This window comes from Diospyros lotus, chromosome 9 (assembly GCF_014633365.1).
Source record: "Diospyros lotus cultivar Yz01 chromosome 9, ASM1463336v1, whole genome shotgun sequence".
NCBI lineage: Eukaryota > Viridiplantae > Streptophyta > Magnoliopsida > Ericales > Ebenaceae > Diospyros > Diospyros lotus.
In genome coordinates this window covers 13,754,545-13,779,045 of record NC_068346.1, presented here as the reverse complement: position 1 = coordinate 13,779,045, position 24,501 = coordinate 13,754,545, and the positions used below count along the sequence as shown (strand labels likewise).

The following is a 24,501-nucleotide window of genomic DNA, read 5'->3' as shown; positions in this document are numbered from 1 at the left end:
TTTCTTGAGTACAAAGATACTTTTACTTGATTAAGTTTGAGTTACAAAAAGATTCAACATATACTCGATTATACAGGACTATGTACTCAAATACGTAAGAAAATTTACTCAAATACAAACTTTCTCACTCAATTAAACTTAAGTTCTAGAGACTTAGCTTATTTTCAATATAAATATACTCTATTACAAAACTAATTTACTCGAATGCAAAATATACATCACTCAATTACATATTTCAATCACTCGAGTAAAAGATATCTTCACTCGATTACATAATATTCCAAAGTCCAACCGAAATTTTAAGACAATATACTCGATTACAAACATGATGTACTCGAGTATATCGATTACAAATTCTATTATCGATTTTTTTTTTTTAACTTGACAAAGAGTTGCATTACATACTCACATACAAACACTAAGTTAGTTGAGTATACTTTATCTTTACTCAATTATTTTTACATTTGTAATTGATTATTTTCAGAATTGATTGAGCATTACTAGATTATAAAAATGATTTACACGATTAACTTACACTTGAAATTTGCACTTAAACTTATTTGATCATTGAGATACTCGATTATTTTGAGCTTATTACTTGAATAACAAAAAACAATTTTTAACTTTAGTGAATTACTCCATTAAAGAACTTAACTTTTCATATCATTATTAATTGTTTTAGTCACCATCCTTCAATCAAATTTATTAATTTTCTTGTTAAATGAAAATACCAAATTTCTTGACAAAGTCAAAGCACTACATAAGTTAAAGGTTTAGAAAGCTTAAACATAAAATAACTTAAAACTCCTTTTAAAAAATCTCAGCCAAAAAGCAAAAGATATAGAGAAAAATAAAAAAGAATTTGTTAAAAAACTCTTAAATATCATATGAGTTATAATAAGGGTCTTACGAAAAATATATCCATAATTTATAAATAAATATAATTTTCAAACGATTTTGTTATATTATTCGTATTAGACAAGATAACATTTGCTCGGTGTGGACAAATTGAGGGGGGCATGGGCCCATTAGGGAGGACCCACACCCTTCCGATTAGTGTGCGTCGAGTAATATATCATTTCTCGATTGCTAAATTATAATTTATATTATCAAATTACTAGTGAAATTAAGATTTGATATATTATTGCTGTCTACGAGTTTTGGAGCTGTCCCAAATTTATTTTTTGTTATTTCTTAACAATTATGACGGTTTAGTCACCAAAGTCACTTCAGGAACCAATTTATCAGCCACTTTCTTCCAAATTTGTTTGGTTTGTTAAAAAGGGGAAGCTAGTTTGAATTGGCAAACACGATCCAATTCTTGCATAGCAACAAGATTATTCTTAATGAAAAAATATTTATTATAACTGTGATAACATGTCCTCAAATTTACGAGTATTTTAATTAATAAAAATATTATATTATTCATGTTAGACAATTTAATATGTATCCGACGAAACAAATTGAGATGAGAATCTGGGTCTCATAGGATGAGACCCACAACCCCCTTGAACTCGACAAAGGCAACATAACAAGCATCTCCCAATTAGATTGATTTAGGGCGATCTCAAGGGGTTGGGGATCTTAGGCCATTACTAATTTAGGAGCATTTTTAAAAAATAATAAAAAATTATTTTGTTGTTTTTTGATACGTAAAATTACTAATTAAATTTTTGTATTTAGTTTAAAAAGTAAATCTTTTTCAATTAATAATATAGTCAAATTACTTAATTTTTCTTATAACATAATTGAACGTAAATAAAATTTTATTAATTTTAATTTTGAAAAACTTCTTTTCCTTGTAATTTAATAATATTCTATAAGTTATTCATGCATTTAGAAAATAATTTACCTTTTTCATAAAATTTAATATCACAAGTAGTGTTTTTATTTCTATAGTTATAATTTCTTTTTAAATTTTTTAATTCTAAAAATAAATCTAAACCATCAATATAAAATAGCATATCATATTTTAGAACATTTTCAAAATTTAAATTTTTTTTTAAATTATTATCATCAAGTAATTTTAACTTTTCTACATTATAAAGAAAATTAAAATTATTTTCGTAAATAATAGCACCTAATCATGCTCTTTTAAGTGTACTTCTTGATAAAATATTGATAAATTTTTATATTATTATTTAAAAAAAATAATCAAAACATACACCGTTAAAATCTGAGATAAAAATAACAAAAAAAGAAATACAAAAAGAAAACTGATTATTACGTCATTAATATTCTGTAAAAAAATATAATTTACAGAAAAAAATCATAGAGAGAGAGAGAGAGAGAGAGAGAAAGAGAGCGAGAGAGAAGTGAGTCAGCCATCCTTTTCCTTTCCTGAAAACTTTTTGGGGCCTCCCTGTTTGGGGCCCTAGACATAAGCCCTAGTGGATTGATTAAATGCTTTATTTTTCTTTTTTCCTAGCTGTTCTCACTAGTCTTCTTGCAAACGATTCTCTGATTTCCAGAAAGAAAATAAGGAAGGAAGCAGGCATTGTTCGTTTTCATGCATTTGCTGGCAGCCATTGCAGCAGGTTTTCAAGGGCCACGTGATCGCTGTTGTTTAGATGAAGAAAAAAGAGAATGATGTAAGTAAAAGGGGAGGGGAATCAGATCTCTCGTGATCCAACATTTGTGTTTGGAGCAATGGAAAAAGCCAATCTCAGACACTACTTTCCACCTTTTCTCAAAAGCCCACCCCCTCCCCCCAAAGGCTTCATTTCCTATGTTCATACATAGCCTTTTAGCATCAGAATTCAGAAAACCAAGCCATGTGGACCCTCTTCGCCTAGCATCCCAATTCCTATCATGTCTTTATTTCTTTCTCATCTTTATATTTGTATTTTATATCTGTTGTACCATCTCCATTATTTTACTTACTCCGATCACATCAAGTCTCAATCTAACTTTGGAGTTACTGTATTGTTAAGCCATATTTGGCTAAGTGGGTCAAAGTTCGGCTACAAACCGAGGGAGTAGCCGATGTGGGTTCAATGGGTTTAGACTAGTTGATACTGAATCGTCAATTAGTCTTAGCTTAGGTAGACTGTTACGACTTGACTTGACTTTCTATGCTTAGTAACATGCCCAATACTGTGCTAAACAAAACAATATATATGTATATATATATATGGGTGTGTGTGTGGTTAATATATGCAAGTGGAATATAATACGTGTAGGGTCTTGTGCCTATCATATCTGATAAAAATTATCATCCTAGAACAAGAAGAGGGCTATATAGAATGGTTTAATTAGAAATGAATCAAGGAAGATTAGGTTAACACAGAACAAACAAGAGGGTGGGTGGTGGAGACTGGAGAGCTTCCAAATGACCCAACAGGCCAAACCAGAAAAGAACATCACCTGGAAGACGAGAAGCCATTCAAATTCAAGGCTAATCAGTTCTTATCCATTAATTGGAGGAAAGAAGATAGGGACTGTGCAATGTCCATGTCGGTAGTTGGCTGGTGCCAAAGCTTGATGAATGTCCCAAACTGGATGTCCACATTCCAAAGTTTGATACCCTAATTGGATTTGGAGAAAAACCCAACCCCCCCCCCCCCCCCCCCCCAAAAAAAAAAAATCAACCAAAGAACTCTAACAACTAGTGATGACCCACATCACTTAATCACCATCCTGTCTCTTCTTTTTGTCTTCAGTGTTTTACTTCTTATTATAGTAATAAAAAATGTTTGAAAATATCATTGTTTTTCTATAACTTCTAATGAGTTTTTTTGACTCAGTAAAATTGTATTTAGAATTATAGTAATAGTAAAGACAAATTAGGTGGGTATTTCAATATGATTTAAAATTCATATACTCAATTTGTTTATTCTTTTTGCATTATGGTGATTGTAACATCCCACCATCCCCCGTTGAGCAATAAGAAAGACTGAAATAACTTATCTTGATGGACCTACGTAAACTTTTCAGGGGTCACCTATCATTAAGTTTCCCTAACTCAAACACGCTTAATCCAAGAATTCTTTATTTACATCTAACCCAAAAGGTATTCAGCTGATATTATTTAATTCATTATTTATCCTTGATATATACTATCATTCTCTGGGCTCTTGAGGTATTACATTCTCCCCCCTTAAGAACATGACGTCATCGTCATGCAACCTTACGATTAGTTCCAGATCTTCTCCCATTTGGTGTTTATCATCTTAGAAGCCTATCAGAAGCTACTTCTTGTATAGACCTTCAAGCCCCAACGCCACTCTCCGCCCTTATTGGACCGCCTTCATCAAGGATCGACTTTGATACCATCTGTAACATCCCGCATCAAGCGATAGGAAGGACCAAAATAACTTATTCTGATGAGGCTACGCGAACTTCTCAAGGGTCACCCATCCTTAAGAAGTTAGAACGTTTAACTTGGGAGTTCTTTACTTATATTCAGCCCAAAAAATATTTAACTAGTATTGTTTCATTCCTTATTTATTTTAAATATATATTACCCTCATCTACGTTCTCAAGATATTACAATGATAGTCAAATAATGGCTAGGAAAATGTGTAAGTTGTTTGTACATATTATTTAGCAGGGGCATGTGTTAGAACTTAGACCATTTTTATAATTTATAAAAAAAAATTGAAAATCTTGTGACTATTTAAAAATATGACATCAAGTTAGTTAATTGGTGATTTTTATGTCACAACTTTCCGAAAAATGTACCCAAAACTCTATAAATAGAGTTTTTAATTAATTCAAAATATATAGAGAAATGTGAGCAATCCTCAAGCAATAATGGGGTAGGCGTCCAGTTCTCCTTTAATTGTATCTTTTTGTCACAATCCATGCACCACCATGTGCCTTAATAGTTATGAAAATGCATATATAAAAAGGTCACGGATCACTCACAAAATTAAAAAAAAAAAAAAAAAAAAAGAAGCCACGTCTTGTCAAAGAATGTGCATTATTGAGGCGTAGAATTAGTGATAATGCTTAAATTTGCGGGTTAATCAAAGAGTATGGCAATCAATTACAGGTAATGCTTTATGGGGTCGTAAATATCCACAAGTTTTTAATTCCCTAATTATGAGGCTCATGTGCATTCGAAGCTAGTTGGACAGCAAAACTTGAAATTTTTCACACACACTGTTACGTTACCTAATGACAGATGAAAGACCCTTTAAATGTTCATAATTTAATAGAGATGCATCCATAGTGGTCCATAACAAATGTTGCAATAACCAATTGGGTTGAATGAATTAATTCAGATTAATATTTAGTTGGCATAAATGAATTAAATTAAGTTCGGTAGTGATCAATTCACACTACAAGTACTCTCACATTACTAAATCAATATTTCAGTTAGAAGTTAGAACTAATGTTTGTACTGTAATTTATCTTAGGCTTTGGTAGAAATTAAAGAGAAGAGCACTCACTTTCTCTGTACGATCACACCACTCCCTCCTTTGTGTTTGTGTGTGTGTCTTTGTTTTCTGGCTTTCCAAACACTCTCAGTCAGTGAAGGGAAGAAGTTAATGGAGGGAAAGTGCTGAAGATAAACTGAAACAGCATAATTAAACTTTAATAATGAAGAAGGCTTACCTACCTTTCAGCGGTTGGCCTTTCTCTTTCCTAGATCTCACCTGTGAACCATCAGAGGGCTTCTTTCTACTTATCTGAAAATCAGAAAGTGCTTCTCTTCATCTCTCTCTCTCTCTCTCTCCCACGGACAAAGGAATCTTAGGAAAAAACAGAATATTTTATGGAGTAGATTGGTGATAAAAAGTTATAGTTGTCGACCTTTTTGCAGGTTCTCAGTAGTAACTACTAGTTTTCATCGATATATAAAAGAAATGTCTATGGCTTAAACTCTACTGGGATCCTTCAATTTCCCATTTCTCTCTCTCTCTCTCTCTCTCTCTCTCTCTCTTCTTGTTGGGTTCAATACGATGCCGTCCACATACTTTCCTCTAAGGTGGGAGAGCACCGGAGAGCAATGGTGGTACGCTTCTCCCATAGATTGGGCCGCCGCCAATGGCCACTACGATCTGGTCCGGGAGCTGCTCCACCTCGACGCCAATCTGCTCATCAAGCTCACCTCTCTCCGGCGAATTCGCCGCCTCGAAACCGTCTGGGACGACGAATCACAGTTCAATGACGCGGCCAAATGCCGATCCCAGGTGGCCCAAAAGCTGCTCGTTGATTGTGAATCAAACAGAGGCCACAATTCCTTGATCAGAGCCGGCTATGGCGGCTGGCTTCTCTACACTGCTGCCTCTGCTGGGGATTTGGGATTTGTCAAGGAATTGCTGGTGACAGACCCTCTTCTTGTGTTCGGGGAAGGAGAGTATGGCGTTACTGATATACTCTATGCTGCTGCTAGAAGCAATAATTCTGAGGTTTTCAGGCTCCTGCTCGATGTCTCGGTTTCACAGAGGTGTTTGTTAAGATTAGAATCAGATTAAATTTGGATAACTTGAACTGGGCTTCTCTCTGTTTAGGATATTTTTAGTTCGAATCTCTATTATGTTGTAGGTTTATCTCTTGCATGGTAGTGTAGTTTTCATAGTATACAGTATGGTTTCATAATATGTACACTGTAGAACATGACCGTATCAATTATCTTTATTTACTACAATTACATGAAATTTTCTCATATGAAGATGGCGTTGGAATCTCATCTCATCATTCTTTTGATAGAGGGATGTGTTAGGAAGGATATCCAGCGTAAAAATTTGTTGCAAAAGAACAAATTCTGCCACATTGTTATTTTGCATCAGTTTGTATTGTTAATGTAACTTTTAAAAGTCAATTGACATTATCATGCCACCAATGCTAATTTGGTTAGGATAAGGCTCAATTTTGATGATGATGATGATCTTCATTCCCTTAGGTTAATCCCCTATTAACCCTCCCTATAAGTAGCAACTATATAATTTAATGAAAAGCAAAGTAAAGTTCATTTTTTTAATTCCTGTATTTCTTCTAAACAGTGTTGGTGGAGAAGTAGGGAGACAGCCAGAGGAAGTTTCATCAGTGTTTAGGTGGGAGATGATGAACCGGGCGGTTCATGCCGCGGCTAGGGGAGGCAGCGTGGAGATTCTCAGAAAACTTCTTGGAGATTGCTCGGATGTTTTGATTTACAGAGATGGTCAGGGATCTACCATATTGCATTCTGCCTCTGGAAGAGGGCAGACTGAGGTAGAAGTTTCTCAAAAAGAACCTTTTATCTTCCCTGCTCTTTGGAGATGATATTTATTTGATCTTTCTTAGTCCTTGATTAGTCACACTGCTTTTAGGTACTTGTGTGGCTTTGAATTCCTTAATTAACTTCAAAGCACAGGTTATGCCACTAATGCAAACAGAATATTAGATATTCTGGTCTTGTTCTTATTTGTGAAGTGAAAAACTTAGTTTGCCAAAGTCTGACTCAGAAATTTATTTCACTTAATGACATCAGGTGTTGTGATAGATGCATATGTCTACTTGGTGAAGATTTGATTTATCTTAGGAGAATATTATCCAAATTTTCCCCAGAAAAAGAAAAAACTGAGTTGATATACCATGTATCCTTATGCTTTATTAGAGAGAGGGGCGGGGTAAGGGGACGCAATGGTACAAAGTGGAATGGAATGCTACATAAGGGTAAGGGCCATAATGTAAAGGTCCATGATCAGAGGGCATCTGCACCAGCGTGACCAATTCTTGAACGAAAGGCAGACATTGATGTAGATGTCTCCTCTCCGTTATAAAAGCAATATATTTCCATAAAAATTACTAGAATTCCAAATATTTGCAGTTATTGTATACATCAAAAGCAATTTCTAATTTTTCTTAAAGATTTCCCTGTAAAAGAAGGCATTTCCCATCATCAAGTTTGAAGTACTAGAATTGTGTTCAACTTTTATAAATGGATTTTTCTTGTCAAAGATGTTGCAACCAAACCTGTTCCTTCGTGTACTATGGAAACGTGACTGGTGTTGGTCATTTTTCATGTTAAGGCATGCATTTTATAGAAGGAAGAATTCCCCCATGGCAAAGTAGTCGTCCAGCTATTTTCCAGTCTGATGGTAGTCTAATGACAAGCTTCTGTGCGATTGTGTTTTAATCAATCTTTTCAAATATGCAGGTAGTGAAAGACCTAATAGCATCCTATGATATCATCGCATGTACAGATAAGCAGGGGAACACAGCTTTAAATATAGCTGCTTACAGGTGTTACTTGGCTGTGGTAGAGGTTCTAATTCTGGCATCTCACTCAATCACGGCCTTAAGAAACAACAATGGAGACACTTTTCTTCATATGGCAGTGGCTGGTTTCCGAAGCCCTGGTTTCCGCAGACTGGACCGTCAGATTGAGCTCATGAAGCAGTTGGTCTGTGGAAAGCTTGTGAATCTTCAGGATGTCATCAATGTCAGGAACAATGATGGACGAACGGCCTTTCACATGGCTATAATTGAGAACATTCAGTCTGAAGTGATGGAACTCCTCATGACTGTACCTTCAATTAATTTGAACATTTGTGATGCCAATGGCATGACTGCACTTGATCTCCTCAAGCAAAGGCCACGGTCAGCTGTTTCTGAAATTCTGATCAAGCGATTGATGTCAGCCGGGGGGACTTGTAACTGTCAGGATTACGTGGCAAGAAGTGCGTTTGTTTCCCATATGAAGGTGCATGGTATTGGAGGCAGCCCTGGAACTTCTTTCAGAATCCCTGACGCAGAAATATTCCTATACACCGGTATAGAGAATGCATCTGGGCCCAATCTTGATCCTGCAACCACAGAATACAGTTCTTTCTCAAGTGAGCTTAGTAACTTGAACTCTCCTGCCATGTGTAAGTCACTGGACAACAGGAAATCGAGCTCGATAAATAATGCTGCAAGGAAGCTGAAGATTCTCCTTCGGTGGCCAAGGAAAGAAAGAAAAGCTGATCTCAGTAAGCCCGGGGATGACGATTCTTTAGCATCATACAGTGTTTCTGGAAACTTGGAAGATAGTCCAATCTCTCTTCGACAGAGATTCTCCAAGAACATGTCCCTACCAAACAACAGAAGGATACTGTGTGTCAGAAACAGTCTTCCAAGTCCATCCACCAAAAAGAAGTTTGCTGCACGGTTAATGCATGGTGTCATTCAGGCAGTGCCACAGTTAGATGTCCAATCACCTTTAAGTCCTTTCTCAGAATCATCCAGGTCCCCAGCTCTCTCAATTGATAAACAGAATGAAATTGAAGAATCCCCTAGCTCAAGTTGCTCTTTCAATGGCGAGAAGTTTCCAAGCAAACGATCCCCCTTTAATAAGAAGTTGATGAATCAGTATTTCTGTTTTGGTGCACAAGGCCTCGTTGTTGAAGATTCAGTTACCTGCACCCATCCGCATCTGAGTGACAAACATTCCAGTTCTTGAATGGCTTGATCCGGCTGTCATAGTGAGTTGGAATTTTGTGAATTACTTGGGCACGGCATAATTTTTATTTTTGAGCTCTTTAATTGTCTCTTAGCTGTCCTGGAATTGTCTTCCATTTTATGGCTCATTTGGTTTATATTTGCATATGTGCTCCGTGTATAGTCTTAAAAACGTTCAAGGAACTCCTTTACCACCATGTCTTCTGTTTTGACATTTGATCCATAGACGTAGTTTATGCATGTTCAAATAGGCTATAGTTGAAAGTTTCGACAAAGCTTGATCCAAATAACTTGCATGAGCGTCCAAATGACCTTGCAAATGGTGCACCTCTCGAAGAACTTCCAGAGTCAAAGCCAACGACCCCTGCTAAAGGTGCTCGGCTTAGTTCCATATCAGGTAGAAATCTGGGTACAATTCTACTTGTAATGACCTGCTTTAGTTATGATCCACGTTTGGTTTTCTTTCTTTCTTTCTCTTGATCTGTTGGCTTTCTTTTGTAAAGACTTGCTTTTTCCTGTGACAAAATTAACACCAAAGCTGCAGTGTTCCAAGTTAATACCAGATGGGGGGAGGGGGGAGCTCTGGCTCATGATTTACTTGTTCATTTTCTAATTGAATCTTAAAGAGCTTTTCTTCTAATGCCATGCTTCCTCTCTTTCTTTTACCCTAAAAAACTGCAGATATTTGCAGTACCAGTGTTCGACACAATAGAGTCTTATAATGTGCTCAAGGAAAAGAACTTGCTATGCACTTTGCTCTCCACTGTTGGCATTTTATATGGTGGAGAAATCGGGCAGGCTTAGCTTGATAACTCCAAATCAGAATGACTTAATAACCGGTTTACAGTCTAATTAGTCCAATCAGTTGGTTGGGGGGTCCGAATTTAACAACTATGAGCATAAGTATCCAAACCGGGAAAAGAGTGTATGAAGCCCTAACATTAATAAGAAAGATAATAAATTAAATGAACAAAGCTTCAACATGTGCCTTTTGTGTTGAACTGAAACACTCGCAAGGGGATAAATGTCAAATTGAGAGGCCAAAGGGCAGCTTAATCTTATGCCACCATTATCATATTAATAATTTATGCAGTTACCTGTGTTGGAATTTTAGAGACATTGATAGTTACGAAGATAACAAACAAAAGTTGAAAAAAATATGAATATGAAAGGCTGAAATCTCCTTATTTTTATTCATATCATCATGCCTTTAAATAGGCAGTACATGTCAACTGAATAACAAGAAAATAAGATTTATTGTTGGATTTAAATTTAAAAAAAATGAAATTATCTCAACCTACTAAATCAATAAACGAAATTTTGACCCAATTAACCCACTAAATCAGTAAACAGAATTTTGACCCAATCAATCTACTAAATCAGTAACTTTGAATCAATATTCAACATTCCTCCTTGATTCAAAATTGCAAAACTTCAACTTTTTATAGAGCACTTTTCTCCAAATTTTTTTCCAATTGTGAAGCACTTCTCTTCACTTCTTGATGCACTTCTCATCACAATCAATACTTCCTTCAAATGTTGAAAAAAAAAAACAATTCAGTTTCATGGAGCACTTCTCTCCAAAAAATTATTTTTGGTGCACTTCTCACCAACTAGAAGAGCGTTTCCTCTTCAATTGCCCCTTCAATCACCTTCATTGTACTTGCTTGTTCTTTTAAGTTAAATTTGCAATCCTTTTTCAAATGCCAAAATCTTTTACACTAGAAGCATTGAGGCTTCCCCTTGTGCCAACAATCTTTTTTTTCATGACCAAGTTTTTTGCAATGGTCACATTCTGGAATTTTTCATTTCTTCTTTGACGATGAACTCTTGGCAAAATAAGCTCCCTCCACCGTCTTTTCACTTTCTTCATTTCTCATAATCATTCTTTGCTCCTGAGCTTGCAAGGCTCCGATTAATTCTGCCAATGTAATTTGGCTAATATCCCTTAAATCTTCAAGGGAGAAGATTTTTACCTCAAACCTCTTAGGTAGGCTTATCAAAACTTTCTCTACGATCCTGTTATCAGGTAGCTCTTCTCCCAAAAGTCTGATTTTATTTACCACCGTCATTAATTTTTCAGAGAACTCTTGGATTGTATCATTTTCATTCATTCTAAGAATCTCAAAATTTCTTTTGAGATTCAACACTTGTATTCTCTTCGTTCTAGCATTCCCTTGATATAGCTCTTTCAATACATCCCATGCTTCCTTAGTCGTTTCACACGTCATGATTCTTGAGAAAATTGATTCGGAGACAGCAACGTATATTTGAGATAAAGCCCTCAGAGCTTTAGCTTCTACTTCTTCATGAGCTCTGATTTGATTGAGCGTAGGATTGTTGCTAAGCAGAGGTATCTCCCTTTCACTTTCAACCTACTGTCATAAACTGAGACCTCTCAAATTAGCTTTCATTTTAACAGCCCATACTTAATAATTTTCTCCATAAAAAACTGGTGGTGAAAGAGATGATGTGTTGGTGGAAGCTATAGAAATAAAGAAGGCGTTGATGGGTTCTCTCTCACAAGCCCCTTAAAATCATTGAATGCTCTGATACCACTATTGGAATTTTAGAGACATTGGTAGCTATGAAGTTAACGAACAAAAGTTGAAAAAAAAACATGAATGTGAAAGATTGTAACCTCCGTATTTTTATTCATATCATCATGCCTTTAAATAGACAATACATGTCAACTGAATAATAAGAAAATAGGATTTATTGCTAGACTTAAATTTAAAAAAAATGAAATTATCTCAACTCACTAAATCAGTAAACAAAATTTTGACTCAATCAACCCACTAAATCAATAAACAGAATTTTAACCCAATCAACCCACTAAATCAGCAATTTTGAATCAATATTCAACAACCTGTATATCGGCTCTCATAACAATTAGATATTAATTAATACAATGGAAAGTCCATCTATAATAAAGCAATCTTACTTTTTCTAACTTCCATTATTTTGAGGCTACAATAATAAAAATAAAGGTAAATTGATCATACATTTTTTAAACTCTTGTCATTTAGTTTAGATATTTTTTAAATTTTGAAATTCATCCACTTAATGCTTGAATTTTTTTGAATTAGTCATAATATTTCTTAAGTTTTGAGACTTTAAAGAAGTATAGTGGTTAATTTTGAAAAAATATTAAAGAGTAATTAGATAAAAATTTTAAAAATTTAAAGAAATCTAAACCAAGAAATCGAAATGAAAAAAATATAAAATTAAATATCTAATATGGACCGTACTGATGTTGATAAGGGAAAATGCCCTCGGGTCCATAATTACTCCAATATCCCGAGAATATAGCCAATAGCAGTAGTGACACGTGCTTACTAGAGAGCCACTCCACTGACGTCATCCTACTTAAGCTTAGAAATTACACATGGCAGAAACGTCTCAACACACCGCCTAATTTGTTACTCAACGAAGATTCTCCAGATTCCTCGAGATCAACCATTGCTCTGAGAATCATGGAGATAGGGATTATCTCAAACCTCTTGAAAATGATTACCATAACCATAACCATATCGTTAGGATCATGGCTCTGCAGGGGACGGGATGGGGATCCTAGCGATTCGAAAAAAGAATCCCTGTCCCGCTCGGCAAGAGGATAAAAGGAAAGCAACAGGGACGAGTAAAGGATCCACTCTCTCTTTTTTCCTAAGTTCTTGACTATATACCGTAAAAATATAAATAGACTATCGGCAAAATAACTTGAACGTCGGAGTGATCAAGGGGGAGCAAGTCCCCGACTTCGTCTCTTTGTAAGCATCTAGTCTGAGGTAGATGAAGGTGATCTGCCACCACGTCATCAGATCTATTGGGCCGGCCCATAGCTCGAATAACTTTTCCATATAAGCCTAGATCCTTGGGCTAGTAACAGATCCTATCAATCGCATGCTGATTTTCATTAGCTCGTAATCTTTATTGAATATGAGATACTCGAAGATAATCCTTATCATTATTGTGCATCTTAGTTCTCTATTCTCCCACGACAATCGGCAACACACAAAGCCCATTCATCTCTATATAAACCAGTCTGATCACAGGTTAAGGTATATTTTTTCTAAACTTTATCCACATTCTGTTATTTTAAACTAATACAAACTTAAGTGTCAAAGTATTTACAAGTATCAAGCACCCTCGATGGACCACGACATTTTGCCGCCGTTACCACTAGTCTTGCCAACTTCTTTGGCCCAAAAAGAAGACAATATCTAAACTGTACCTAAAGATTCCATAAACCCTTCTTCTAATAAGAGACTCTTCTTCTACAGTACCCCTTCTCTCTTCTCTCTTCTCTCTTCTCTCTTCCTAGGTTGACAATAATAGAATTACTATTATTATGGTGCCAAATCAATTAAGTTTTGAGCGAGCGGTTTAGATGGAGATGGGTTACTAATTAATCCACCATGACACATAAGGCACACTTATTTTAGTTAATCACCACCAACCAGTGAAGACAAAGCCCAAATGCAGGAATAATGATCATTTATCACATTAATCGTCACTTCTTTGTTGCTCCAAATCCCATCTGTGACATTGATAGCATACCAGTTTAGGTTTATCTTCTAGTTTAGTTCCTGCCCACAGTTGTGTTAGGATAATAATAATAATAAATTAGGACATGCTTCTTCTGAAAGCAAAGGCCCAATTAATTTAAGTACCTAATCTGACACTAGTGAGTGGAGACAAGACAGACAATCCCCCCTGCCCCCTTCTTTAACTTAATGAAAGGTTGAATTTAGTTGTTTAGTAACGTTGTTATATCAAATTAAATATAATAATTATATAAAAAAATTTTACGACAACAACTTAATAAAATGGGTTTCACATGATTATATTTAAGTTATGATATCAGCGTTACTTAGTATAAATTAAATTATATTAATTAAGAGATTAAAATTATATATATATATATATAAATATTTAAAGTTGAATAGAGCAGCAACATTATTTCAGAATTTTATATTTAAAAAAAAATAATGGTGACACTTAAAATATTTGCCTAAAAATTTAGTTGTTGAAAGATATGCTGTCAATATTCTTATTTAGGTGGAATTAAAATATATGCCATGCACACTAAGTTTGTTACATTACGTTAATGTAACATCCAACAGGAAAATTATGTCACAACTTAGAATAAATCATTTAAAATAACTGTAATTTAATTGGTTAAGAGTCAAATGAGCACTACCATTACCATTAGGCATTATTTATATATATATATATAAAGTAGAAGAAAAGAAAAGGAAAAAGGAAAGATGGAAAATCACACAGCAGCCAGCCCAGCGGGCAGGCAGGCAGGCAGGCAGAGTTGCTGAGAGAGACTAGAATGAATGAAAGCCTGAGGCTGCTCTTCTGCTGATGGAAGAGGCAAAGTCTGCAACAGCGAAAGGGCCCTTTCTGTGATGATGAGATAGAAAAAGAAAAAGAGTGCTTCTTTTTCTCCTGAATTCATCCGCTCATCTCTGCATTTTCGATCTGAGAATGCGCCACACACACGGATCTGACCCCTTGCTTCTGCTCTTCACTCGCATCACCTCACCTCCCTTCCCACTCACTTTTCGTAATCATCATTCATTTTCATTCCCACTCGGTACTTCTGCTGGCTTCCGCTGAGTTCGTGTTTGAGGCGCGGCTGACTTCAACTGTCTGTCACGCTGCCAAAATGGCGACTCTGTACTTGTGATAGAGATTCTCAATTGTGTGGAGTTTGGCTTTAAGGTCGGGTTCAACTCTGTAGGAGAAGTCTAGGGTTCACGACGGCTTTGAATTGAATCTTTCGCCTTTCTGCGCGGTTGCTTGATTCATGCTTATGTAAGGTTCTAAGGCTTGGAATTTGAGTTTGACGTGGCACTGGAATTTGGATTGTTGCTTTCACAATGGGGGAGTTGATTTTTAGTTTACTTTGCTTTTCATTGAATTACAAGTTTGTTTGTGGTGTTGATTGCTGACGGCATCAAATAGATTCGCTTATTAATGCTGCAAGCTACAGCTTGGTTACACTTCCACGTTAGCATGGGTTGCTATTTCCATCTCAGTTGATTTGAATTGGGCTGGAGCGATAATTGTTTTGGTGGAAATGCCTCCTTCTCCAGCATTGAGATGCTCTCCTGGGACGGAGCTCAGAGGGGACAATCACTTGCTCATGAGGGAGAAAGATGATGATCTTACTTTGTTCAAGGAGATGCAGACCAGAGAAAGTGACTATTTCCTGCTTCAGTCTAATGATGAGTTTGAAGACATGTTCTGTAAGATTCTGTTACTGATGATTGTGGAAGTTTGGATTTTGGTTTTTGGCTTTGTGTTCTTTTTTTTTTTTTTTTGACTAGCGTGGGATTTAAATGCTTGATTGTTACCTCTGGCTGACAACTATTATTATCTTTTTACATTTGAACTTGATTTGCTTTCTGTAGCTACGAAGTTGAGATACTTCTCAGATTGTAACCTTGGACTCTCTATCCCTGCAAGAGGTGAGAGCAGTGACCTGCTTAATGCAGATGGGGAGAAGAATGACTATGAGTGGTAGGTGATATTTCTCATTTTCTTGTCCTGAAAGCTTTACACCATTTAGTCGATCGTATTTGTGAATTGTGAACTCAAATTGTCTTAGAAGAACAAGAAGATAGAAGTATTAAAAAAAAGAGAGAGCACAAAATTTACACCTTGAGCAGTCTGTTTCATATGACACATCTGGAGGGTCATAGATTTGTTATGGTGCTATCTGCTAAGTTGGCCATTCTGTTTATGTTACAAAATTCTATGTCGAATTTGCTCAACAATTTTTCTTTAAATAAAATTTGAGCTGGAGGAAGTTGTTTATATTAAATGCAGCCGACATCAAATTTGTGACCATGAAATTCGAAAGTATGACATCAATAAATAGTCATGTTACAAACTATATTTAGTAATATAGAATAAATGGTTATCATTTTTTTGAAATACAAATGCTTTACACGGGATTTTGCTACCTCAATCTCTTGGGTTTGATCTAAAATTTGTTGTTGTTAACTGAAGGTTATTAACTCCTCCTGATACACCTCTCTTCCCTTCTTTGAATGACGAGACGTCTCCGGTCTCAGTTCCACAAAGGGGAAGACCACGAAGTCAACCCATTGCTATCTCAAGATCATCCACAGTAAGTCATTTATTCAAGTCAATAGGATGAATTTTCATCTTTTGTCTACTTATATCTGCGCATGGTCTCTCTTAGCATTGTTATGTCATTTTGTTTTACCATTTTTAGTGCAACAATGGGTTGGACTAATCGTTATCCAATTACAGATGGACAAGAGTAACAGAAGTAGTAGAGGTAGTGCGAGTCCAAATCGATTAAGCCCATCTCCTCGGTCTGGCAAAAGCACTTTCCAGATGAGGGGAAGGCCGTCTTCAGCACCCCATTCTGGTCCACCACCTAATTTACACTGTGCTACACCATCACAGAGATCATCTCCTCCACCAAGTAAACCATCACCACCTGCTCCAAGGTCTTCCACACCCACTCCTAAAAGGACAAGTGTGGGATCTGGTGGTACCATGTCCTCATCTGGGGCAAGAGGCACCTCCCCACTAAATAAAAGTCGAGGAAACTCAGCATCACCAAAAGTAAGGTCATGGCAGACCAACCTTCCAGGTTACTCATCTGATGCATCTGTTAACCTGCGTATTTCATTGGCTGATCGACCAGCATCATATCTGAGGGATCCCTCACCAGTATCCAGGACTAGGAGGGATTCATCCTACAAATCTGGGAGACAGTCAATGCCTCCAACTGCTTCTAGAAGTGTCAGTTCATCACACAGTCAGGACCTACTTAGTTCCCACAGTAAAGGTTCTGTAACATCATCCGGTGATGATGATTTAGATTCTCTACAATCCATTCCCATGATTAGCTCAGACTGCTCAGCTTCAAGGAGAGTTGGTTCATTCCCAATGAATAGAGCTGCAGCCTTTTCCAAGAAGCCCATTCGAACAGGATTATCAAGTTCTGCTCCAAAGAGATCCTTTGACTCAGCACTTCGACAAATGGTACTTATTATCTATTTCTTTTTGGATTGAAACAAGGTTTTATGATGGTTATATTTTTATCAATCTAACACTAGAAAAATCAGTCATGTCTGTATTTTGGGCAAATTACACAAGCCTTGTGGTTTTGAACAAAGAATGCATAACTGTATAGTTCAAAGGTTGACACAAGACTCCTTATAGTTTATAGACTCAAGTGCAAAACAAACAACATTTAATGTAGTTGGTGAGAAGATAGAGAAAAAGCAAGAAACTAATGTGGTTTTCACAAGAAACATATAAACTCTAGAACAGGACATTGTAACATATTCCTTGGTTTTTGAACAATTGAAAAAAGTTAGCATTTGAGCTGGTGTAATTGATTCAATGGTGCGTGTTCTAGTAATTTATCAATTACTATTGTTGTTATGGTTATGATCATCATCATCACTATTATATGGCATTTTGGCAATAGTACATATATCATATGGGAATAACTTATAGATCAGCAATGGCTTAGTGAAACCTAAAAGTCCTTGTCCAACTAATACCGAACAGCAAAGCTTAGAGATTGTTGCTTGATCTAAGGAAAACCAAAAGCTAATATTTCATGGGCCTTATTGTGAGGATTGTTCATGCATAAGTCAGAGCAAGATACATCTGAAGGGGGAAATTTCTATTAAATCTTTTTTGTAGGGTCAGAAGAAAGGTTCTCAATATATGTTCAGGCCACTCTTATCTAGCGTGCCCAGTTCTACCTTTTATGTTGGAAAAGCTAGTGCTGCTGCGAATTGTGCTTTGACATCTGGAACATCCTTGGTCCCAACTAGCAGTAATGCAGGGTTTGATCATGGTACTACTGGTGCACATGATGCTGAGGGGAACAACCAGAACCAGGATGATATGGCTGGTGAATGTGGAAATATAGCATATCCTGAAAACCAGGCTACGAGTCCTGCAGTCCATGATGGGCCGTCTGATGTTCAGCATGGTGATTCTAGGGAAGGTGCCGGAGTTGATTTCCAACTTGATGGCTTTGAAAATTTTTACTACCATAGCATGGAAAGCTCTGAAGTTCTGCAAATCAAGGGGATGACATTATGTTCAAGATGTGGCTGTAATTATGATGCCATGGGATCAACTGAGGAAGATTTGAAACTCTGCCCGGACTGCAGGAGGTCAGATGAACCTTTGTCTGCCATTAGTCCAGTGCCAACCATTATTATTTCTGATAACTTCCCAAGTCAGTCGGTCAGGATCTTAAAAAAACGTATGTCATTTGATGCAATGGAGCCTCTAATAGCCATGCCTGGATCTTCAGAAGTGATTTCCAAAACAACAGCTACTCCATGTGAAGAGAATGTTCATGGAAGCCAGACTTCCTTAAGCAAACATATGTCATTTGATGCAATGGAGCCTCTAATAGCCATGCCTGGATCTTCAGAAGTGATTGCCAAAACAACAGCTACTCCATGTGAAGAGAATGTTCATGGAAGCCGGACTTCCTGTGCCAAATTGGGCTTGAGTGTGTCGTCTGAAAACTTTCTTGCACGGAAACTGGAAGAGGAAGAAGTCTGTAGTTTAGCAAATCAGCAGGTGATAGGTCAACCAACTGTTGGTTATAACACATCTGATGGTGCTGATGTGACTCAGCAAATACAGAGCTCAAGTTCAACGCTGGATTTTTCAGAAGGTGCAGGCATTTCTGTTCTGCTGAAGAGGTCAAACAGCGGCAATGGGCCTGTTGTCCGGGGCAGGACATTTAATGCTACTAGTATAGCTTATGGTGATCCATTCTATGTGAGAGATGGTACATCTAGCATAAGAAACTCTCTTGGTAAGGGCAGTCTCTCTGCATCAACGTCTCTCGACTTGGGCTTAGCTAGACAGACAGAGAGTCATGTGCAAAAACAGTTAAGTGGCAGTAAATCTAATGTTGAAACATGCAGGTGCAAAATAGACACAAAGCACCAACGCACAGGATCTTCTTTGTCAGGAAATTTGAATCATGCTTCCCAAAGTTTGGGTCTTGTGACAAACATGCACGAAGAAAGTTTTGAGGCAGCTGTCAACCCTGTTGAGAATGAGGCCATAGGTGTGACAGATATAACACTTCTTGAACAATTATCAGCTTCAGAAAGTGCAGGACTGGATGGTACATGTGTTGAAGTTGTATGCAACAATCAGTGTGGAACAATGTTTCCTGCCATGTCAGAATTGTCAACCAATAATGTAAACATTAATGCAGGAGAGAGTGCAGTTGCTAGCTTTTCAAATATTGTAAATTCTGCTTCATATGCAGATGGTGAAGCCTTCCAAAATGACAGAAGTAGTATCTCGAATCAAGAAGAATCAGCATTTACCCTTGAGGCTTCTAAAAGGGTGGAAGATAGCATGCCAAATTCGTTTGTTGATAGGGTGGATTTTGCAGAAGTTCCTAGTCAAATTCCATTGGAAACAGTATCAGAATTAGAAATTGAAAATGGCCATCTTGGCTTGCCTGGTTATGAATCTGTTGGTTCTCCAAATTCAAAGAGCACAGTAGAGGAGTCACCAGAATCTTCTGTTGCTGTCACATCTGATAAGGATGTAAAAACTTCAGTTTCTGACCCTGACACCTTGGATCATGCACATGGCATCCTTGGTAAGTATATCTCACATTGTAACGAGTATTCATCTTTTACCATTTGTCACGCACAATGAATCCTTGGCTTGTGTATTCTTGTCTGGCATATCTATTCTTCTAAAAAAAAAAATTAAGTGCAAAACATGCCTGAAGACCACACTCATGATAAAAAAACTGAGCACCCTGCTCTGATACGGTCACCTAAGGGTTCTGAATGGGTGAGTAGCATGAACGGAAGCCTTAAATAAAAATTAAGTTGGATAATGTTGAAGAAACCTCAGTCTGTGGAGATTGGATTTGAAAGACGGAAGAATAAAAAATCCACAAAATAGAATAAAATTTTTTGAAAATTGAAAAGTAAAGAGGACAAAATATGCAATTTTATAGGGAAAAAAACCCAAATTGGGAAATGTACAAGCCCTTGGTCCAATTGAAACCTGCTATTCATGAGCAGGTGATTACAAAGGTTTGTGCCCTATGCTAGTTGTGGGTGCTGAAACTAGGTTCTTCTCTGTCTTCCTTCTCACCTATGCCTCTGCATGCAAGGAGGATGCTTCTGCCTTAGCTCATTAGAGGTGATTCAACCCCTGCTTGAGTTTGATGAGATGCTTCTTAATCAACCCCGTTCTGTCATACTTAGCTGCGTTCTGTCATACTTAGCTGCTTGCTGAGTATTGTTTCCTAAGTTTTATTAATGGTTCAAGTAACCAAAAGGGCAAGAATCTTGTTCCTTGTAGCTTGAAGGCTTGAAAGTTAATGGACGAACAAGGTCTCAAGTCCATCCATCAGTATCAAGCTCTAGAATGCTGAATATGTGCTGGTTAGGAATCTTGATTGATTAATTGTAGTGATTGCATGATAATTATAGAAAGAATTCTAATGTGAGCAAGTATTCCTTGATTAATTGCCTTTTGTTTCAGATTTGAATGGCAATCCTCAAGAAATTTTGCCCTCGTTGAGTTGCTAGAATAACTAGGCATGAATCCCATAAAAATATCAGTTTCTTTGTGCTACATTAGCCTTGTTTTTCTATGATCATCCTATGGTGCTTACCATCTAGGCATTGTGGGCACGGTTATTACACATTTGGCTATGGTGGGAACTTGACTGGATCTCTTGGAATCTCTTGCTCTGTGTGGGCACAATTATCCCACGCATCCTAGGATGGCTTATGAAAATTTCAATCCTGATCTCAATATTGCAAGGGACATTGTGTGCATGTTTCGTCTGCATACTTTGTGGAAATCTTTGAATGGCTGTCGAATTCTTGCACACTCACTTAGACCATTCTTGGCCAAAAACCTAAGCCAGTAAGCAACTCACAAGTCATGAAATAAATGGGCTAACATGTCTTGTTTTGTCTTTGCCTACACATGAGACAATAGTCTTGTGGACTTTGCAGATGCTTACTAGGACTTCAATCTATCCTTGAAATTTTCTTTCGTAAAACAAATTTGACTTTGGTGTATGCTTCATTCCCCCTTAAACCCTAAACTTCAACAACTGACACGATCTCTTCTTCAACTGTTGCTGCTCTCTCTCTCTCTTTTTTCCTTCTTTTTTTCTATTTATGTAATTTAAATCTAGATAATAAACCTAACTTTTGAGGCAAGATTTTATGGGCACTTAGCATTGAGATCTCTTACCGGATCTCTTATTAGCTAATCTGGCTTTTCTTGTGTAGTTTTTTTCTTTGCTTATTCTTTGCATAAATGTGTTGCAAGTGCCCGTCTTTTTGCTGAACCTGTATGAAAATGAATTGAGTCTTGCCTCAGGTTCTGCGCCCCTTATGTCTTAGTTCTTTTGTTTCACAATCACTACTAAACATTCTGTTAAGAGCATATGGCATGAATTGAGGGTAAAATGAATTGTACTGTACCTTGTTTATTGAACATGTTTTCACGTATGTTTTCATTTTGTTGTATCAAAAAAGCATGGCTGTGAGATTTTGCTGAATAGGTAGTTGGATCTGAAAAACTAGTGAGTTAATATGTTGCATGGGAGCTCTGAGATGAAGTCTCCTTACTGTGACAGAGTCGTCAATTGTCACAGTTGATGGCCATGTTGGACCTGAGGTAAGAAGCCTGACACTGGAGGAAGCAACCGACGCGATACTCTTCTGCAGCTCTATCATTCACAATCTGGCTTATGAAGCTGCAACCACAGCAATAGAGAAGGAAAACTCTGTGCCGTTAGAGGTCTCACGGCCAATGGTCACCATATTGGGAAACTCTCACTCCGACAGAAAAAATCCACAAGAAAGAGCTGCTGCCAAGCGCGCTTCCAAGGCCCGGTGGGCAAGGCAGATGCCCGAGGAAACAGACCCGAAACCACCACCGTCTGGCAACGCAAAAGCAGACGCATCGACAACACGAATGGTAGGGGTCCGTGATGGGAATGAGAGTTTGAAGCCCCCCCAAAAGCTAGAGTCCAAGTGCAACTGCACAGTAATGTGAATCCCATCCCCAGCAACCAGGAGGTTAAGTGATTCTTCATCATTGTTTCATTGATTGCCAATTTGTTTGGTTTTTTGTTTTTTGCTTGATTGGTTCGATATTTGTTTGTAAGATGCACAACTGATCGAGTGAAAACATAATAATTGTAAAGTTTTGATTAGGTTGGTAAATGAGAGCAGTCTATCCTTGTTTAGTTTTACTCGTCTTCCTATTCTTCTATATTATTGGTATAGGGTAATTTATACCGAGGTAGTATTTGATCTAGCACTTTAGAACAAATTAATGTGCTTTAATTTTTATTATTACAATTATTAAACTTTAATTTTGTTAAAATTTAGTATTTCTTTTGATTTTTTTTGGGTCAAATTCTATTGACAAAAATTAACGTGACGTACAAATTTCATATACAAATTTTATGGTCTGATCTATTTTCAACTCAAAATGACATCATTTTGACATAAAATAGACAGGGTTAGCTTTCAAGTTGACAAAGAAGGTGTGTTTGCCCCCAGGGAATTGGAGTAGGAAGAATCTGTTGGGAGTGTTATTTTTGGCTCTTAGATTATGTGTTTGAGCTCTAGTCAGAAGATAGTTCAACGGGTAATGAGTGATCATGAAAAATGTTTATTGTCTTCACGTTTGTGGTTGTACTAGAGGTCAAGACTTGTTTGTTGGATTCCCTAATTTATCTATTCTACTTAAATCATGAGATCGAACAGTAGGAACGCTTGTGATGGTGTGTTAATAAAATATATATATATATATATTTATAAAAAATTAAAACCATGTTAGAGGCGTCACCCAAAATTAGTTAATTAAACTACATGAGATCTCATGAGATGTGTATAGAATTTATCTATAATATATAAATATCAGAATTGCTTTTTCTGAGTTTAGGTTAGTTTTTATATTAAGTGATTTTGATATTTATATTAATCAGTTTTTGTCAACAGAGTTTAATGAAATATAAAAAAGTGGAATTAAATTTTAATAAAAATCAAAATTTAATAGTTATGATCATAAAAATTAAAATAAAATAACTAATTTATTATGAAATTTGCCATTTACCGTAAATGTTAAAAATAAAACCTCTATGTTGAAAATTTTAATACCATATATTGGTATCTATAAAAATATTATAAAAAAATGAAGATTGTTCCATAAAAACTTGTTAGGAAGAATATTTTATGTAAAAATATCAATTGTAAATTAGATTGCATTATTATAATTAAAATTGGACTATAAATGATGATGAAATCAACAAGTCCACCTAAAGAAGTGGTAGCTGCTTTGTGGGTAATGCATATATTTATTGGTCCAAAAGGTGAAATCGCTTACCCTAGGTGTCTCCCACACCCAGCCCGATAAGATGCATATATTTATTACTTTGAGACTTAGGGGGTGTTTGGTATATTGCAAATTTTAAGATTTTTGAAAATGTTAGGTTGAGAATTTGTATTTCTATGTTTGGTACAATTTTTTTATAAAAAGAATAATGAGAAATAGGATTTCCAAAACTAATTTTTAAGTAACTTTCTCACAAAAAAATTTCCATAGAAGGGTTGGGAATCCAAGTTTTCCATGAACTTGAGAATATTTTTAACAAATAAAAAAACTAAAATACCCCTTACTCTTTTATAACCCCATACAAATATATTATATATATATATATGATATTAAATATAAAAATATATTATAATATATTTATATTATTTATTATAAAATATTATATATATTACAGTAAATATTCATACAAACATGTATTATATATATATACACATGCATATATATATATATACATAATGTGAAAAAAAAAACATTTTTTAAATTTTCTAAAGATATTGTGGGTCCCAATATTTTATATAATAGAAGAAATTTATTATTTTTAAATAAAAAATTAAATAAGAGTAATTTTGAAAAAAAACATAAATTTCCAATAATGTTACATTTAAACCAAATATAGAAATGTAAGATTTTTATAAAAGAATACTCAATATTTTTTAGAATGTTTAAATCTATCCAAATATAGAATTA

General features: G+C 36.0%; 2 protein-coding genes across 3 annotated transcripts; both read left to right on the top strand.

Moving 5' to 3' along the window:
* The first annotated feature begins 5,420 nt into the window (after positions 1 to 5,420).
* On the top strand, positions 5,421 to 9,915 carry LOC127809132 (uncharacterized). The gene is made up of 3 exons (XM_052347834.1): positions 5,421 to 6,397; positions 6,954 to 7,161; positions 8,090 to 9,915. Exons 1-3 carry the CDS (start codon positions 5,910 to 5,912, stop codon positions 9,371 to 9,373), a joined length of 1,980 nt encoding a protein of 659 aa, XP_052203794.1. The 5' UTR covers positions 5,421 to 5,909; the 3' UTR covers positions 9,374 to 9,915.
* A 4,722-nt stretch (positions 9,916 to 14,637) lies between these two features.
* Positions 14,638 to 22,666, top strand: LOC127810306 (uncharacterized). Of its 2 annotated transcripts, none has more exons than XM_052349698.1 (6): positions 14,638 to 15,632; positions 15,798 to 15,906; positions 16,399 to 16,519; positions 16,666 to 17,409; positions 18,082 to 20,029; positions 22,064 to 22,666. In XM_052349698.1, the coding sequence occupies exons 1-6, from the start codon at positions 15,464 to 15,466 to the stop codon at positions 22,465 to 22,467; spliced, it is 3,495 nt and encodes a 1,164-aa protein (XP_052205658.1). In that variant the 5' UTR covers positions 14,638 to 15,463; the 3' UTR covers positions 22,468 to 22,666. The 2 variants fall into 2 exon arrangements, with proteins under 2 accessions (XP_052205658.1, XP_052205657.1); XM_052349697.1 differs by having other exon boundaries at positions 14,639 to 15,632; positions 22,046 to 22,666.
* The last annotated feature ends 1,835 nt before the right edge of the window (positions 22,667 to 24,501 follow it).